The 18,595-nt window shown below is 38.3% G+C and overlaps 4 protein-coding genes across 4 annotated transcripts; 2 read left to right on the top strand and 2 right to left on the bottom strand.

Moving 5' to 3' along the window:
• Positions 1 to 73: 73 nt before the first annotated feature.
• Positions 74 to 1,100, top strand: ch25hl1.2 (cholesterol 25-hydroxylase like 1, tandem duplicate 2). Its single transcript, XM_056388135.1, has one exon. The coding sequence runs from the start codon at positions 74 to 76 to the stop codon at positions 905 to 907; it is 834 nt and encodes a 277-aa protein (XP_056244110.1). The 3' UTR covers positions 908 to 1,100.
• An 826-nt stretch (positions 1,101 to 1,926) lies between these two features.
• Positions 1,927 to 7,033, top strand: tspan3a (tetraspanin 3a). Its single transcript, XM_056386902.1, has 7 exons — positions 1,927 to 2,119; positions 3,835 to 4,026; positions 4,396 to 4,470; positions 4,709 to 4,810; positions 4,945 to 5,097; positions 5,209 to 5,292; positions 6,132 to 7,033. The coding sequence occupies exons 1-7, from the start codon at positions 2,057 to 2,059 to the stop codon at positions 6,222 to 6,224; spliced, it is 762 nt and encodes a 253-aa protein (XP_056242877.1). The 5' UTR covers positions 1,927 to 2,056; the 3' UTR covers positions 6,225 to 7,033.
• pstpip1a (proline-serine-threonine phosphatase interacting protein 1a) lies at positions 7,032 to 15,114 on the bottom strand. Its single transcript, XM_056386900.1, has 15 exons — positions 14,980 to 15,114; positions 13,590 to 13,690; positions 13,422 to 13,496; positions 13,220 to 13,254; positions 13,004 to 13,110; positions 12,805 to 12,867; positions 12,050 to 12,154; positions 10,805 to 10,850; positions 10,496 to 10,575; positions 9,923 to 10,021; positions 9,723 to 9,819; positions 9,466 to 9,550; positions 9,260 to 9,336; positions 8,559 to 8,656; positions 7,032 to 8,444 (listed from the first exon to the last, which is right to left on the bottom strand). Exons 1-15 carry the CDS (start codon positions 15,007 to 15,009, stop codon positions 8,313 to 8,315), a joined length of 1,230 nt encoding a protein of 409 aa, XP_056242875.1. The 5' UTR covers positions 15,010 to 15,114; the 3' UTR covers positions 7,032 to 8,312.
• On the bottom strand, positions 14,828 to 17,977 carry rcn2 (reticulocalbin 2). Its single transcript, XM_056386901.1, has 8 exons — positions 17,910 to 17,977; positions 17,280 to 17,420; positions 17,073 to 17,175; positions 16,805 to 16,998; positions 16,597 to 16,710; positions 16,374 to 16,467; positions 16,116 to 16,255; positions 14,828 to 15,920 (listed from the first exon to the last, which is right to left on the bottom strand). Exons 2-8 carry the CDS (start codon positions 17,418 to 17,420, stop codon positions 15,777 to 15,779), a joined length of 930 nt encoding a protein of 309 aa, XP_056242876.1. The 5' UTR covers positions 17,910 to 17,977; the 3' UTR covers positions 14,828 to 15,776.
• Between the last annotated feature and the right edge of the window lie 618 nt (positions 17,978 to 18,595).

Below are 18,595 nucleotides of genomic sequence, written 5' to 3'. Positions count from 1 at the left end.
TGTTACATGCTAGATCATGTACATTCCTCAGACATAAGGGATAAGATATTGACCTTGTGATTTTTACTTCAGGATGGATCTTACAGATAGCAGTGCAGATCTTTGGATAGGATGCTTAGGAAACAACTCATTGCTGCAGCCTCTGTGGGACAGCCTCAGGCTCAACTACAGAGACTATCTGAGATCTCCACTCTTCCCCGTTGTTCTGACTGTGTCTTCCTACTTTGTCTTGTGCCTTCCTTTCCTTGTTTGTGACATCATGGGGGACAGGTGGGCACGGGTCCAGCAATTCAAGATCCAACCTAGCCGACGGCCAACAGCCTCTACGCTGCTGCACTGTGGAGGTGTCACCTTCTACAACCAATTGTTCCTTGTGCTCCCAGCATCAGTGGCCCAGTGGGCATGGAGGCCACCTGTGGACCTGCCGGACCAGGCTCCTTCCCTGCTGGAGCTCATAGTTGGAGTGATAGGCAACCTTCTGCTCTTTGACCTTCAGTACTTCATCTGGCACCTGCTCCATCACAGGATCCGCTGGCTGTATGTCACCTTCCATGCCATCCATCATAATTACTCGTCTCCCTTTGCTCTTGCCACTCAGTGTCTCGGTGGCTGGGAGTTGGTCACAGTTGGCTTTTGGACCACCCTGAATCCTGTGATCCTGCGATGCCATCTTCTCACCACATGGACCTTCATGGTGTTGCATGTCTATGTTTCTATAGAGGATCACTGTGGCTATGATTTCCCCTGGTCTACATCACGTCTGATACCCTTTGGCATCTACGGAGGGCCCAGCAAACACGACGTGCACCACCAGAGACCCAACACCAACTTTGCACCACACTTCAGCCACTGGGACAAATTATTTGGCACGCACGCTGATTTCAGTTTCTCTACCCCTTTAAAATAGAAGGCTGTTACACTTTTGGTGGAAGCTATAGATAGCGACCTGTGTTTTTAATGTGTTTGTGTTTTCGTTTGTTTTTCCATATTATCTGGATATTACAATGTGAAGAGGGGGAATCCACATTTTTCTTTACACACACACAGAGGCATATTATCATATACCATACACATACCAAGTTTTTTTTAAATAAGATGTGTTATTTTCCTATTGCTTTATGATAATGAGCAAATCTGTTCATCATATCTCAAAGAAATTATTGAATTTGAACTTTGAGCACAATCTGAATAATATTAAATGCATCCATCTCCCTGTGTGTCGGGTTTCTTTACACTGATAGTGATCCTGAGCTTCAGACATGGCTTGCATTACATTCTCCCTTGTGTAAATAATGCATTCTTTCAGCCACTTTTCCACTTGTGCCATGTTTCATGTAATCTAATTCCAGTTTATTTAGTTTCATTTAATTTCATTGAATTGTGTTTTCTGGCCCAGACACAAAATCATTTGATTACATTTCCACTTTAAATCTTCACGGCAGGGATGCATTAGTTACACATATAAACCAATTGCTTGCACACATCACAGTCTAGCCTGTATGTTGATAATGTAGTGACTATAGATTTCTTATTGTTTAGCATTCAATGAACTTCAATCTAGATTTCTTTTGTGAAACCAGTATGCCTCTTGTATTTTCCAGGTCACGTAACCGGATCAGTAATCCCAGACTTGTTGTAATACTGTTTATGTAGGGGGGGCAAGAAGGTAAAAGTCAAATTATACTACGTCCCAGCACTAGATGTCAGGCGAGCACTCTGATTTCTATTTCGACTGGATTCCCCTTTTTTTATTTTTAAATATTAACCGCATGTATCACAAATAAAGGCTAGTAATTGGCTATAGAAAAAAATAAAAATATACAGAACCTTCTGGAAACTACGCTTTTAATACTGTGGGGTGGTTATTTGTGCCCAGAGGGTTTGTTATTGTTGTTATCGTGATATTGGTGCTGGTGGCACTGCGCAGCCGGTGCAACCAGATCCGGTGGCAGAGAGTTGGGATATGGAGTGTGAGCTGTGGAGCCGACCGGGACATGACTGAGTAGCAAGCTGCGTCATTTTCCAACACGTACAGCTTTAAATCTCCGTATTGAAGATGGGGCAGTGCGGCATCACGTCCTCGAAGACGGTCCTGGTCTTTCTGAACCTGATATTCTGGGTAAGTTTGGAGGTTCCTGACAGTTTTAAACGTGCGTCACAGCAGCAGCCGCAGCAGCAGCAGCAGCAGCTAGCTATGTGCTCAGTCAGCTGCTAGGCTAGCTGAGGCAGCCGACCTTTGTTTAACCAGGGAGGGATTAGTTTGAGAGCGCAGCACTTCAGTGATATGTGATTCACTGAGTCAAATGATCACCCACTAACAACTCCATAAATTAAGCAACTGTGATCGGCAAGAGAAAATGACAGTGTTGCTCGCTAAAGTCAAACTATCACTTTTTTTGAGTAGGAGTAGGTTAACCTTAACCTGCCAAGCAGCAGAAGGAGAACATGAATCAGCAATACATGTTGACAATTGCACAGAAATACCAGGAGACAGATACGCTAACCTAATTCAAAATTCATTTTAATTTGAAGATATGCATCATCTTGTTTTCAGGGAGGTACTCAGACACACACACACACACACACAAACAGGAAAATTATCAGTGTATAATTATTATTATACAAAACAAAACCCAGACACCCACACTCACTGCATTTCTGTTACAGGTGTCATTTGTACAAAACTAACAATATATAAATGATACATTAACACTGCGAAACAAAGTAAGATTATGTCAAAAGTACTCAGTCTAGCTGGCTAAAGTAAGTAAGTAAATACAACCAAAAACATGAACAAATACATTTGAAGGAAACAAGAAAAGATGACTTGCAGCCTTGACAGGAAGTGATAGATCAGAGTGAGTTAGCCAAGTTATTACAGTCTAATGGTGCTTTTAATTTTAGAGTAGGACACTTCAAGACAAACCTACAAATATTATTGCAAAATACATTTAAAGGATGAACATGCGTTTCTCTTGACTTCTCTTATGACATGGCCATAATCAATAATTGGATGTAAAAGCTGGTAGGCAGTTTGCAGTCTTAACTGGAGAGTAAAGCAATGAATTGACTGATATAGTTTTGTCATTTAGTGACAAGTTGTTTATGTTGTTTTGGTAAAATGCCCATAGGTCATTCTGTCAGTGGAGATCAGGTATTCAATACGAAGTGGTGGATTAAGTATTTAGTTGCTTTACTTTGTTATAAATCATGCATTTAAATTTTTTACCTCAGTAAAAATACAGAATGTATATACATATGTATGTATGTATGTATATGTATGTATGTATGTATATATATATATATATATATATATATATATATATATATATATATATATATTCAGCAAAGTGTATTTGAAGTATTAAGTACATCTATGTATGTGTGCTGCTAGTATATGTAGTGGATTAGTGGATTATTATAGATGATGCACACATAATGACTACTACACATTCTGTAGTAGTGTAATCTACAACAGTGCCTCATATTCTCTTAGTTAATCCTGTGTGGGTTGGAGTGACTTGGCCCTGGAGAAGTTTTATATCTAAAAACTTAGTTTTACTATAGTTACTATAGCTGTTAAATGAATGTAGTGGAGCAAGAATTACAGTATTTTTATCTGAAATGGTAACAAGTGTAAGTTTAAAGCATATTATGATGGAAATATTCAAAGTAAAGAACAAATACCAAAAGCGGGTGTTATGTACTTTCCACCACTGAGGATAAGTCGACACTGATGATATAATGTATGCAGCTGTTTTTTAAGGTGCTACTAGGTGATTTCCCTTGCCTGGCTGAGTTGAATGAAATGTTGGTGTATCTTGTCACCCACAGGCCGCTGCCGGTATCCTGTGCTACGTTGGAGCCTATGTCTTCATTACATATGATGACTACGACCACTTCTTTGAAGATGTGTATACTCTTATCCCAGCAGTGATCATTATTGCAGTTGGAGCCCTCCTTTTCATTATTGGGCTCATTGGATGCTGTGCTACAGTGAGAGAGAGCTACTGTGGACTTACGACGGTCAGTAAACCTGTTTTGCAAGTTTAGCTTGAAAGAGAAAAGAAGCATTCATGCTTTGTTATACCTTTGTGTAAGTCAAATTAAATATGAACTTTGAAACATTTCAAAATGCAAAGTGGGGCTTCAGGATACATTAGAACAAAGTATAAATATTTTAAACTTGACTTGCCAAGATTACTCTATGTCATTTATCACATTTCACTGAGCACAAAACAGCGAGGCATGAAATGAATTAATGCTGTGGGTGTGAAGAATATCACACACAATCCTATTTTTACATCTGTGCGTGTTTGTTTTCTCAAGTGTCTGTAGTCTGCATATCATTGAAAACATCTTTGTATATCTCTATATCCGCAATTCAATCCACAGTTTGTGATCATTCTCCTGCTGGTTTTCCTGACCGAAGTGGCCGTTGTGGTTCTCGGATACATTTACAGAGCAAAGGTGAGAAAATCAAATACATGTCAGGATGTCTTTGTTTTTTTTTTTTTGTTGGCCTTGTTTAATTCTTGTAACACAGCTGATCTTTCTGATAATACTGACCAGCAAAAGAAGGAACAATCTGTCAGCCATAGGTAACCTAATCTTGTAACCTCTGCTTGTGTTTTCCATCTGTAAATCTGGTTTGTACTATTTAAGGAGATGTGAAATGTGTAGTCTCACCCCTCTTGACTGTTTACAGGTTGAAAATGAAGTCAATAGTTCTATCAAGAAAGTGTATGATGAGTACAATGGCACCAACAGCAACGCCCAGAGCCGTGCCATCGACTACGTTCAGAGACAGGTGAGGACAGAAATCCAGTCTGCTTTATCACCAGTAATATGGAGCTGTTTTACCTGCATGTCCGTTAGAATTGATGCAAGTAGTTGACAGTAATTTTGATTTTGTTAATTTTGTTATTGTTCTCTTTTTCACAGCTTCAGTGCTGTGGGATCCATAATTACTCAGACTGGCAGTATACACACTGGTATGAAGAATCCAAAAATAACAGCGTACCCATCAGCTGCTGCAAAACTAACACTGGAAGCTGCACAGGGTCCCTAACTCATCCTGAAGATCTCTACCAAGAAGTAAAATTATTTTTAAATTTGTCAAGTTTTCATACTAAAGACAACCTACTTTTTAAAGCGGGGGGATTTCTCCTTCTTTGATATGTTTGAACATAATCTGTGTGTGTGTAGGGCTGTGAGGCTCTGGTTGTGAAGAAATTGAAGGAAATCATGATGTACGTCATCTGGACAGCTCTGACTTTTGCTGCCATCCAGGTATTTAACTTTTATTGAGATACCAAGTTGCATATATCATCACCAGCCTTCAATATAAAACATGTTCTGTTTTTTTTTCTTTAAAGTCGTGTTTTAATAGCAATATATTTTTGTGCTGTCAAAAGTATTTTAAAATCTTGTTACTTACATTATTTTTCTAAATGCCCAGGAAGATCAATACCACTCTCTTGCTTGTCTGGTAAATATAAGGCTACATCCAGCAGCTGGTTAGCTTATCCTAGCATAAAGACAGAAGTAAGAAACAGATTTACAGCTAGCCTGATTCTGTCCAAAATCAACAAAACACTTAACACTTGTTGCCTGACAACCTCATGGTAGTGACAAGAAATCAGGAACTTGCAAACGTGCGATGATTAGGCCTGCGTACGTAACCCCGGTAAAACCACAACTTGTGTTTTTTTTATACTTCAGTTTTTGCATGGATTAAACAAACCAGATACAACATGTCAGTTAGAGAGCTGTGGAGGTGCTGGGTGGCAGATTTTCATGACCTGTGGACAGAGCCAGGCCAGCTGTTTTCCCCCTGTCTTTGTGCTCAGCTAAGCTAACCATTACTGGCTCCACCTGCATATTTACCACACAGACATGAGACATTTTCTTATTTTACTCTCATAACCAGAGTAAATAAGCATATTACCCAAAATTTCTTGACTAATTATTTAAGCCTATATTTCCATTTCAGTATTGGTAATATAATACTCAAGTAATGGGCCCAACCAAAGTTACACAACTGCAGTAAAATTCCACACAACAAGGCCCAAAACATATAAAAACACACAAAAAAAAACACTAATAAGGCTTTTGTCTCTTTCTCCTAGATGCTGGGGATGCTGTGTGCATGTGTGGTGTTGTGCCGCAGAAGCAGAGATCCTGCGTACGAGCTTCTTATAACAGGGGGCACCTACGCATAAAGGAAAACACTTTTCTTTCCATAACACACACTTTCAGGATTTACATGTGTCACTGAGGAGAGCATGAAAATAATCTAAAAAAAACCACACTAACCTTACCACGCTAACCACACTAAAGGTATATATCTTATCCAGTTTTCAAAAAAGAAAAAAAAAAAAGCTTTTGACCAAATTCTTTAATGGTCAATGAGAATGTAGAAGTCATCCTGTTGCTCTGAGGATTTCATGAGGGTGTTAGACCTCATTCTTACCAAACTTAAACTCTGTAATTCATGTATGGAGTAAAATGTGGATAGGGTCATTTCCTCTTGTTAGTTTGCACTATGTGTATGGCTTTCAAATATTTTCTATTTAAATTTGTCATGTACCATACTTGAATGAAAGAGTGTAAAATTTCACCCTGTACCTCCACTACTATTACTACTGCTACTACCTATACTACTACTACTGCTACTACTGCTATTACAGATCACTTTTGTTTAAAACCTCAATTTTTACCAGCAGTATTCTGTCAAGAAATAGACACCACAGCCCAAGTCGGTGGCACGGCAGGTTTTTGTGTGTGAATCATGAAACTTGATGGGCTTTGGCTTCGCTGATCTTTCTTTAAGAATAAGACCTTGTAATCCCCTTTAGTATGTGGGCTATTTCATGTAGGAATATTGGACACAAGATAGACCTTGTCCTGTAGCTGTTTTGTTTGTCTTTGTCTCAGTCTACTGATGGCATTTTTAGAATTTGATTTGCTGATTATCTAGGAACATGAAGACTCAAGAATGTAAATAAAATGTGAGGTGAAAGTTTGAAAACAGTTTTCAGATTTTATTGTTTCATATAAATTTCACATCTTTACAAAGACTTTTTTTTTTTTTTTTTACCCATTCTGATATAACCCGTTTTAAATGGCTGGTCTCGCTGGAAGATCAAGTCATCTTGGTCCCAAAAAACAAAAGTCATGAGGAAGGATTGTAAGGGGCTTTACGTATTCAGTCAGATGGTTTGGCCTGTGTCTATTATATCTTTTATGCTTTGATGCTTTAGGTCTTCGGACTAGCTTGTAAGTTAAGACTGGCTAAAAATGTGTGTAACGCATATATATTAGCTATTACTGGAATCACTAGACCTAGTTGTATCTGTCTCTAGAAAACTGTTGTGGCCCTTCATATACATGTCAAATGGTGGAAAAATGACACTTTGGCCACTTGAAAGACACCGTGTTAGCTGTGCATCACCCGCTGCACAGTAACCAGATACCAGAGAGCAGGCTGCTCAGCCACATGATCCAAGAATAGTACTAGGGTGCATTTCAAATACTGTGTTTGAATTGTTCTGGTCTGGTCTTATAATCCACATTAAGATTAGTCTTTGCTACAGTAAATGGGGCATAAGAGAGGAAAATTATGTTTTTTCAATTAGGGGAGAATAAAAACAATGTTGACTGATGTTGAATGAAAACTTAAACCTCTCATACTCAATAAATACAAATACATGCTCATGCACTTAGCATTCAGAATAAAAACAATAACTACAAATAGAAATTATATACAAGCCAAGAATAGAAATCAAACATTCTGCCCAACATTTAGGACTTCAAATATAAAAGAATTTAATTCACAATATATGAATAAACTTAGTGCAGTGACCTTGTGCAACAGATCAGTATATCTCCCAGCTGTCATTGGTATGAGGAGCATTCAACACACCAGCAGTGAGGGCAGAGTAATATGAATATGTGCCATAGCAATAAATAATCCAACAGTTCAACAGCTACTGTGTCTTTAAACTCCTATGATTATGATTTTCTCTGGTAACAGAAACTTTACATTATTATGACTGAAAAGGTTTTTGTTTGTAAAAACAAAAAAGTTTGTTGCTGTCAGAATTTCATTCTGCACTAATCTCCTCTACAGTGTCTTTTATATTGCCACCAATAGGTGATGCCAAATTTTGACATTTTTAAAAAAGTTTTAATGATGAATATAACACAAATATGAACAGTAGAAAAAAGATAATATATAAGGCCTTTACAACATATTACATGAGGAAATGTAGTAGTCTTAAAGTCCAACATATGACTGTCAGATGAACTCATTCTTTGGCAAGGTACGAACCAGGGACCAATCCCGTAAGGCCATTTCTTTGCACCAACCACCAACCGTCATCACCTTGGTCTTTGACGACCACAACGTCCCCAGCAGATACAGAGAGCTCATCGTCCCCCTGAACCAAGACAGAAACCATCAGTCAACAGATCGATCTTAAATAGAAGAACAATTAGAACATGTGAACATGTGTCTCGTGCAGAGAGTTAGACGTCAGAGCGAAGAAGCTGACCTGTGCCACATAGTCATACAGGGCCTTATACTCCTGACTGCTCGGCTGGGACGCCTGAAATCCAGGAATGGAAGCATATACCCCCTCTGATGTTTCTGCTGTGGAGTTTTGACAGGATTGCAGACATAATCAGCATTGGTTCAGCTATCGGGTGGAGCCACTCATAACTTGCAACTTTCTTACCAAACCAGCGACTAAGCTGACTGTACATCTTAATAGGTTTTAATCTCGATGTTATTTAACACAAATAATTATATAAAAGTGGATGTTGTTGCACTGTAAGATGTGTTGTCAATGTGTAGGCTTGCTTTCACTCTTTTTTTCGGTAGGTTTGATCAAGTCAAGTTTGCATTTCACAACCTGAAAAGGCAGAAACTGGACTTTCACATCACTTATCTGTTGATTTTAGTTATTAATTTCAACATCTCTGCTTGCTTACTTGTTTTGAGAATTTTCACTTCTTTCAGGTTCTTCATGTCTCTACATTTCAGTCTAGTTGACAGTGGAGACAATAAATATACTGTATTTTGCCTCACACCAATTTGTAATCTTGTGTGCCTGATTGGGAATAATTGGTGTACTAACTACAGTGTGTAACTTGTTGCTCCTCATCCTGTGTTACAAGAATGAAGTGGCTGTCACAGTTTTATCTGTCGTCATTTTGGAAGTTGCAGTGATACTTGAATAGCTTTTATACATACCAGTGGGTTGTGCAACAGGCTCATTGATGCTCGTTTTGGACCCAGTGGAACCGTTTCCCTGCAGAAGATTTGAAAACCTACAAATAAATATTGAGAGGAGAAATAAAGAAAAAAAAAAAATCATTCAAACGTCTCTGCCATCATTATTCATCATTGTCATTGTCATTCATTTGGTGAAAGAGTGCTTTCCATTGTGTAATTCTGACCTTTTCATGACGCCTACGAATCCAGCACTGCCATTTCTGTCAGTTGCAGCTTCCCTGTCGTAGTAATTTTGGTATTCAATTGGAGCTGTAAATATTTAAAAAAAAAAACATGGTTGTTCCAGGTCTTACACACAATGCATCACCTGTTTCCCTGTGTCAAGCATTCTGTTTTTGCAGCAGTTGTAAGATAATATTAAAATTTCCGACTTAGAACATATTCAAATCGAAATCAGGAAGGCTGCGGGGCGGGTGCGTACCTGGGGGGGTTGAGCCAGTGCGTTTCATGTCCACAAAGCAGTTGTTGTCTGTGATGATGTCACACCTTTCCAGTGTTTTCCTCACATCCTCGTAACACTGAAAGAGCATTTTGGATAAAATTCAGTTATACAGTACAGTGTATTTGAACGCTTCGCTGAGGGTCTGTCCCATACAGGTGTGTAACAGCAGCTGCACCCACCTCATCATCTTTCACACACTGCATTGATAACTGGTTACAGTGCTCCCACAAAGCATTCCGTAGTATGTTGATGCGGTCTTCTTCCTGCTGCTGAAACATCTGCACAACAACAGTGTGAGTGGAAAAAATGTAAATCATCTAGAAAACACTGAGGCTTGGGTCATTCACTGCACAGTACACATCTGAAATGATACAACAGGCAAGTTCTTCCACCATGGCCTTTTATGTCTCTGCCATCTGTCAACTTGAAGGTTCAGAGCTGTCATTTGAATGCTTTTTAATGCTTCATAGCTGCAACCTACAATTGACCTCAAAGGGCTGAATAAAGTTAAAGTTAAATGGTCTCCTCAGCTTTCTTGATGATATCACATGTAGAAAGACTTAGTTTCCCCGGAAAAAATCTTTGTAAAATAGTGACTCACTTCATATCCTGCTCATAGGAAGTATTACACATCCTTGCCGATTAAACAGAACTCGAGTACTTCCACTCTTGTTTTAAGTCTGTACATTTTAAAATGTATTAAGCAACAATGTGATAAGAGGAGAAATACAGTTTCCAATGACATACTCTACCTCACATGTGCTGATGTGTGTTGATTCCCATTCTTGACGGATCTTGTCAAGTTGTTCAGTGTTTGATATGTATTGTTTCTCTAAAGATAAATGAAAACATTAATTATGAAAAAGAGAAGGTAAACCACACAGTTTTAATATTCTATTTATGTCACAGTCACAGTATATTTAACCTTTATCAATCCCTATTTCTATCCTCAGCACATAAGGGAAGTTAATATGACCACCACCAACAAAACTGGTCGTGGTAAACCACCTTCCTACATGAAACAAATGTCTTCAGTGCCACTCTCACGGTTTTGTTCTTACCAGCCTCCTCTGCAGCTTCTCTGCACTGTTTAGATTTGTTGTTCATCTGAAAAAGAAAATAAATTGTAAATGACAAGTTGTCTTTATATCTGTAACCACTGTGTATCCTGGAGAAATGGAATATTAGTTTATTGACATAATCTATGTAAATCCCATTTAAAATCGAGACAGAAACTGTGAAGTAAACTCACAATGTGTAAATGACTAAACTAATGGCCAAGAGAAATACATTTCCCAATCTCGGTTACTGTTGTGGAGTAACTGGAATAACTGTCAGTGTTGTTTGAGAAACTATCCCTCCGGTTGCTAACAACAGTGATTCATTCTAAATATTCATTCTTGTTAATGCTATAATATACTGCCGTTTAATCTTGGCACTTAATAATAGCATGTATTGATAATGAGGTGCCCAGTATTCTCTCAAATGTTAACCAGGGACAGTTACAACAGACAAAAAGAATTCATAGTATATAAACTGTTATAATGTCTATAATGTTGTTACAATTTCTTATTTCTCTTGTTTTGAACATTTAAACTATTCAGGTTTAAATGTTTAACTACGCTATTCAGCATAGTTAAACTGTTACAATGGTTAAAAATAAGAGTGAGCATGAGCTACATGAGCGAATAAAAACCACAATGAGCATATTTGCTTATTGATGCTTTGCTCGGGTGTTTGCTCTTCACTGTGCAAATTGATGTGTGAGCAGCGTTTGCCACTAGTGTTTGAAGGCTGTTTTCCCGTTCATCTGTTGAAGTGAGAAAGTTTAACTGCAACTTAAATCTGAAGACGTGCACCTACAAGCAAGATGCGGAAACTTGAAACCTCTCCCCTGCGTACACTGACAATGGACTGTTCATTGAAGAGTGAGACATGTTGTGTCCAGCAGTTAAACATTTGAAAGCAACAAAGTTTGCATATTCATAGATTGTGGATTTTAGGTGTGATTTTAAAAATTTTAAACTCGTACATTTTTGTGGAATAACCATATCAGACACAAATTATTAGCCAAAGCAGAGTAGTTTATATATCTGTATGTATATGTCTTAAAACACATCTGGAGTTGGCCTTATTTTTAAAATAAAAACCAATAACGTGAAGGCTGAGCACCGAGAAAAGGGTGCTGATGCAGTCATAATAATTTGATGAAAACTGGGAGACAACACTCCTCTAGTTAGAAAGTCAAGGGGGGGGGGTTATTGTTGAACTGACATCATTGCACTGAGTCATACGCACAGATTTACCTTCTCAATCTGTTTGGGAGTGGCTGTGGGAGTGTTGCCCATCTTCTCGGCCGTCTGCTCAGCCTCGTCTGCCTCCCTGCAGCGCTGCTCATAAGATTTCTTAGACTGGGTTGGAAACAGGACGGAAACCATGTGAAACTGTAACACCCAAGCTTTGTTCATCAGCAGTTGGCTCTATGAACCCTTAACAGGAAGGGGGGGCAGGGTTTGGGGAGTTTTGGGAGGGGGTGGGGTGGATGGGGGACTTCCTTCTTCTGAGCAGAGAGAAGAATGGCATCTGGCTCTTTAAATGTGCCGATCACACGTTGTAGCTTGCAAAACTTCCTCTTACACATCTTAAATATACAGAGCAATGCTTCTCTATTGTGTCTCGCACACTCACACATGCACAAACACCTTATGTTTGCACTTCACTCGTACTTATCGTGCACAAACAAGCAGGATGTACCTGTACTAAAATTGTCATGCTGTAAACCACTGCCATAATTATATAAGGTGTAACATAAAGACATTTGCTGAGACTGAAGTGGCTCTTTGAAAAACTTTTAGCAAGGGCTTTCAGGTGTAATCATACAGATCATCATTTAATTCCATTATTTGTTTTGTTTTTTAATCACTTAAATGTACACTTCCAACACCACATTTTCTACAAAATATGAGCCACAATCTGAAACAATATAATACACACTCCATAACTGAAAAGGAGCAGAGAGGAGAAAACCCATACATATCATTATTATATGAATTGACCTTACTTCTATTGTTTTCTTGTAGAGGGAGACTTTAGTTTTCTGGACCTTCTCCATGATGACTTCAAACTAAACAGTGAAGGACAAAATAATGTTACAAATAAAAATAGTCGTCATCATAATCAGAAAACCATACTGAAACAAGTTTCCCGATTTAGATTTCCTTCCTATGCAAATGGGAAAATAAATAGCTTTTCATGAGTACCTTTTTTCTCTGCTCTTTCTGTCGATCTCTGAACTGCTCCATTCTCTTTACCTCCTCCTTCAAGAGTCCGGAAAGCTGAATGTGCAAGTTTCCTATGTTCTCAATTTCTGGAAAACACCAAAACATGCAACTAAAAATTCTGAACTGAGAGGGGCATGCATGGATACCTAAAAAATAATCTAATAAACTAATACAGGAAACATATCCTGTCCTTACGTGCTTTCATTTCGTCAAAAGATGCCCTCAAAGTGCTGTGAAAACAAAACAAAAACAGTATATGCTTAGGTGAGTACATTAATGCTCAAATACAAACCACCCACCTGCACACACATACACACACACACATGCATGCACACACACACGCACGCACGCACGCACGCACGCACGCACACACACACACACACACACACCTACCTACCTGATCTCATATAAACCCCCAGCCTTGCGCGCAATAGTGACCAGGTCCTTGCCATATTTCTCTTCTGCTGATGCCCTATATACGTGAAAAAAAACCACAATAAAGATGAACCACATTTCAGTCACTTTCTGCATTCAAGTGCAATTCACCAGAAATTTGTGAGCCCACCTCATTTTCAAGAGCTCCTCCATTTCTTTGCATGTCCGTCGGCCATCATTAAGTCTCTGAATAATGGTCTCATACCCAACATTGCTGATGAAGTCCACTCCCTAGGACCACAAATATCAAACCATTATACTCATACTTTCAATGATAAGTGAAAATGTTCACAGTGAATCTTGCACAATGTAAAATTTTGGAATAAAAGTCTAAATAAAAGATGTTAATCCAAAAATGTTTTACACTGGAAAGAAAACGCCACTGCTTCTTTATTGCTCGATATATTAAAGACCCAAATGATCACCTTTGGGCAACAGTTGATGATTTAAATGACACTAACAATATGATGGTATGAACAGGTTTACTTGGATGACTGTGCCTCTTCTCAAAGTGATATTTTTTTCCATGTAGTGGTATTGTGGTATCTCATCTAGAATGGAAATTGTTACATGATGTTGCTAGGGTCTGAATGGAAAGCTACCAAGTGGGAAAAGTACCAAAAGAGCCAACTCATGTAGTAGTGATACTTTGCTGAAAATTGACTACTGTGGAAATAAAGTTACTTGTGTAAAAGATTTCTCATGTTCATTTGTAATATTACTGATTTACATTTTACACTGGATTCCTTATAGCAGGATGAGAACTAAGAGGAAAAAGGAAGCACACAACCTCACATAGTAAACAAAAGCTACAGTAGAGTTCAACTCATTGTTCTTTCCGACCAGCCAGTTCCTGGTGCTTAGCTTATGGTTACACTATACAATTTGTACTGCGTTGGTATGTTGTTACACTGACATTTTAAGTTTTGATCTGTCACACATACGTGTTAAAAAGTGCTCTATACAGATATTAAAAGTCAGGGCTGAGATTAGTCTGAGTCACAGGAACGCCCCAATAATGATAAAGATCACACTTTTACCACCATAATGTCACCGTAGATGCTTTTCAAAAAAAGTTGTACTGAGAAAGAAATTCTTTAGTTTGCGTGATACACATGGTTTGAGATAGAAACTGGAGAACATGTGCACAACCCACAGATAAAAACAATGTTTTTGCTTCTCTCACTACACAGAAAAACACCAATTCAGTGAGCTTTAAAGTGAGAAAAAGCAAAGGGAAAAAAGGCAAAGAAGTCTTAAGACAGGACAAAGTGTTTAGCTAACTGAGGTCTCACACAATTAAACTTGAATATGATACAGGAAATACTGTTCAGACGAAATAAAAAAGCATAATAAATACAGTAGAAATGGAAAAGCACATAAAACTTTATACTTCAAAAACACCAGTGAACATACTGAATACAACAATGACTTGACACCTCAGTAAAAAAACTCACCTTCAAGCTGCAGCTCTAAACAGTACAAAACATGTAGGGATTAGTAGCATCGCACTAACTCACCCAAAAGGCATCTTTAAATTCTAATGACATCTTGGCAGTGGTTAAAAACAGTCCCTGTTGAAGAATCCACTCAACCTTAAATCACGTTACCAAGCTCTGCAGTTTAACAAGCTGTTGCTCGATGCAAGTGAAAATGTATCATGACACATTCAGGAAACCAGTCTTCAAACAGCAGCACACACTCACTCAAAAACTCATTTGATTTAAATGAGGAAGAGCTGCAACATGTCAGCCGTTACCACAGCTGGACTGATATACTCCTGTCATCTCACTTTTGGCACAAGTGAAGAAAGAACTAATAATGATATACAGCTACAATTCTTCAATTACAGTTTGCACACATGTGATCAAAACAAAGTCCAATTAATTTGATAGTAATTAACAGGCCTGTTGGTTTGTTGTTTTTGAAAGAAGTGGTTAAAATTGTACTGAGTCACACCTCCCTGCTCTTCAGGAGGATGTGCTAAATGCACAGGAGGGGGTAAAATAAGAGGATGGCCTTACAATATTATGCAATCCAATACAACATCCGTGCAACACACACTACTTTGTGAAGCTTCTCATATTCATGTTTTGCTGACACTCTGGACATTGTATAATGTGCTGCTTGTGTTGCACGTGTTGCAACATATGTTTCCTGTTGTCTTGTCCATATGTCATTTACTATTGCAAATTGATCAAAGGACAGACATCTCTCTCTAGAGAGTGGCGTTAATCTCATGACGAATGTCAGCGTAATACACAGGAAATCAACTAAATGACATCTACATGGAGACTCAATAAACAAGAACATAAAGTTAAAATTCATCATGTGATACATGCAGCTGTCTGCCGTAATCTGTCACTTCACTGTTCATGAATGTTTCTTGATTTTTCAAAATTTCAGCCTCAGAGAGCTGCCCGTCTCCATTGCTGTCCATTTCCTTGATGAGGTGAAGAGCCTGTTGACGACAGCGGAGCAAAACAAGTAAAAGAAATCAGTAAATCAGAATATGTTGCCATAACATCATGGAAATAAAGGAAATGTAATCATACAAGCCAATAGCTAAAAGAAACCATCCAAATACATAATTTCCATTAAAGACACAGAAATGTATTATAATTTAACCTGTTATTTAGATCAAATTCAGGTTTACCTCTTCTCTTGCTGAACCATAGCTATTAGGCGCAACCCAGCGAAGCTGCTCATCTCGATTCAACTTGCCGTCCTTGTCTTGATCATAGAGGTCTTTAAACCGCACTGTTTCTTCAATCTCCCACTGTGAAGGGGAATCCTCTGATAAAGAAGGAAAATAAAGTGTTAATACTGCATGGGTGACAAGAATTGGACATAGCAGAATAAACTTACAAAAAACATATCATTCTGTGTTTTGAAATTATCCCTGTGGTCTTACCATCACCACGGACATCTCCAATAAATTCACTTAGAATGATGAATCCATCTTTATCTGTGTCATATTCACTCAACACATCTTCAATGGCAAAATCCTATCAGAGAAAAAGATGAATCATCATCATCATCAGTGTAAAATGAAATAGATATGGTACTCCTGTAATGGGTATAAGAACAAATTATCGTATCAGGTTTTGCAGGGGCAAGAGCTAATCTTGTCTTACAGCCATGTGATCCACTTCAGACGGGTGGGTGAAGGCAAGAAACTCTGTTACATTAAGGCCGGGTGTGCCGTCCACATCAGCAAAGTCAAAGCGCCTCCTCTCCTTCAGATGGAGCTAAATGGGATAAAAACCTATGTTAAAGTAATTTTCACACAATTTAAGATGTGGCATAATGTGATTATTATCAGAACAATAAAAGTATACCTACGTGTCTGAGAGACTCTTGCTCTGGATCCTCTAGAACCACGTCATCAAAACTGATGAGCTGGTCATGAGCAACCATGTTGTATTCCTCCCATGTTACGACACCATCTTTGTCAGTGTCAAACTCAGCGAACCGCTCATCTGCATCATCCAGAGCATATTTTCTGTAGACATGCTGAATCCATAGAGTGATCTCCTCTGTGAAAAAAAGTATTTAGTTTAATCATTTCTGTTTATCTTTAGTGTCTTTTCAAATATCAACGTACATTTACCTGGGCTTAGTAGATTATCAGCATTTGTATCAATCTTCTTTACAATTTCCATCATCTTTTTCCTCTGTTGTGCTGGGCTAAGTTTCTTGATCTCCTCGGTGTCCTGCAAGGTAATAACATAAGTAGAGCAGAGAGTGAGCAGCTGGTGAATGAAGCATAGAAATTAGGTTTAAGGGTGTTAGAAATTGACTAAAAATATTTAGTGACCTCATCTCCCAGCAGGACATTCATGTCGTGTTCAGGGTTGTGCTGCTGGCCAATAAAATGGTCTTCATGAAGATGCTTATGAGAGCTTTGTCCAAGTCCAAACTGAAGTAACAGCAATACCAACAATGCAGAGGATGCCATCTGTTGAGTGACACAGTTCATTAATGGCAAAAACAACAACAACAACAACAACAACAACAACAACAACAACAACAACAACAACAACAACAAAAGGGAGTTGAAAATACTAGTGTTATTAATTAGCTTCCAGGCTAGTTTGTTTGTTGAAAAGTCAAACGGCCAAGCCAAAACAGAGCGACCTTGTGGCCAGCTGGTGGAAGCTGACTAAGTTAAACTTAAATAACTATGTGCGCATCGATCGTCCTGGATAATGATCAAACCTACTAAATCTACAATAAGGCAAAAGGCCTGGTGATGGCCTGATGCTTTGCGAGTTGTGATTGATTCCTGTTTATACTGAATGTGTTTGAGAGAGAATGAGACAGACATGCAGACCTGAAGACAAAACCAAAAGCGTTAGCAAAATGATTAGACACAGACAACGCAAACAAGCCAATACTACAGATGACGACGCTTAAAAATAATGTGAATGGAAGAAGTTGTTATTACCGTGGGATGTTCTCCATGCAAGTGTTTACTTCACTGTCACCCACGCAAATGGAAAACCGTACTTCCGGTCACAACTTTCAAAATAAACGATATATCCGCCTGACGTTAAGTCAACAATTTTTGGGAACTAAAACCAGTTGAACTGAGCTGCACAAAGTAAACACAGATGAAGGAAATTCAAACATTTAACCATCTTTACTCAAGTAGGTGGAAAAAAACATAGACAGACATTTATAAATAATAAATGGATGACAACAAACACTATCTCTTCAACTACAGTCCTCTACTCCATGTGAGGACAATATAAACTTAAATAATAAAATTTAAAACCAGATTTTGACACACATCCCCTCAGCTGGCAGTTTATTATACACACCTAGCTAAAACAAATACTGTCGAATACAAGAGCCCTACAATAAATTCTGCCTTAATGAAGGTTAAAAAGTTCAGTTTAAAAAAAAAAAAAAGGTTTAACAGAGGTGCTAATTCAAGTGTTTGGTCATTTTAGAGGATGTAGTCTGTGATGCTGTTAAACTGCATTGAGTATACTAACAGGTATTTGTATTATTTTGTCACTATAAGTGAGGGAAGGCAAAATAACAGGAACACCTCTCTTGTATAATGCAATACAGTTGAATAGCACCACCAACTACACCTTCCAAAATGATCATACAGTTAAATCAGCA

The sequence above is a fragment of the Seriola aureovittata genome, chromosome 10 (genome assembly GCF_021018895.1).
Source record: "Seriola aureovittata isolate HTS-2021-v1 ecotype China chromosome 10, ASM2101889v1, whole genome shotgun sequence".
In the NCBI taxonomy this organism is placed as follows: domain Eukaryota; kingdom Metazoa; phylum Chordata; class Actinopteri; order Carangiformes; family Carangidae; genus Seriola; species Seriola aureovittata.
The sequence above is the reverse complement of the archived record's forward strand: the minus strand, read 5'-3'. Positions and strand labels throughout refer to the sequence as shown.

Bases quoted from the DNA above. Each gene is read 5' to 3' on its own strand.
- ch25hl1.2 (XM_056388135.1), top strand. From the start codon at position 74: ATGGATCTTACAGATAGCAGTGCAGATCTTTGGATAGGATGCTTAGGA.
- tspan3a (XM_056386902.1), top strand. From the start codon at position 2,057: ATGGGGCAGTGCGGCATCACGTCCTCGAAGACGGTCCTGGTCTTTCTG. The intron at 2,120-3,834 runs GTAAGTTTGGAG...TGTCACCCACAG, and splicing joins TTCTGAACCTGATATTCTGG to GCCGCTGCCGGTATCCTGTG. The intron at 4,027-4,395 runs GTCAGTAAACCT...TTCAATCCACAG, and splicing joins GCTACTGTGGACTTACGACG to TTTGTGATCATTCTCCTGCT.
- pstpip1a (XM_056386900.1), bottom strand. From the start codon at position 15,009: ATGTCATTAGAATTTAAAGATGCCTTTTGG. The intron at 9,337-9,465 runs GTCAGAATTACA...ATTTATTTGTAG, and splicing joins TTCGTAGGCGTCATGAAAAG to GTTTTCAAATCTTCTGCAGG. The intron at 8,445-8,558 runs GTCAGCTTCTTC...GTCTTGGTTCAG, and splicing joins TGTATGACTATGTGGCACAG to GGGGACGATGAGCTCTCTGT.
- rcn2 (XM_056386901.1), bottom strand. From the start codon at position 17,420: ATGGCATCCTCTGCATTGTTGGTATTGCTGTTACTTCAGTTTGGACTT. The intron at 17,176-17,279 runs GTCACTAAATAT...ATTACCTTGCAG, and splicing joins ATGTCCTGCTGGGAGATGAG to GACACCGAGGAGATCAAGAA. The intron at 16,711-16,804 runs GTAGGTATACTT...TATCCCATTTAG, and splicing joins AGCAAGAGTCTCTCAGACAC to CTCCATCTGAAGGAGAGGAG.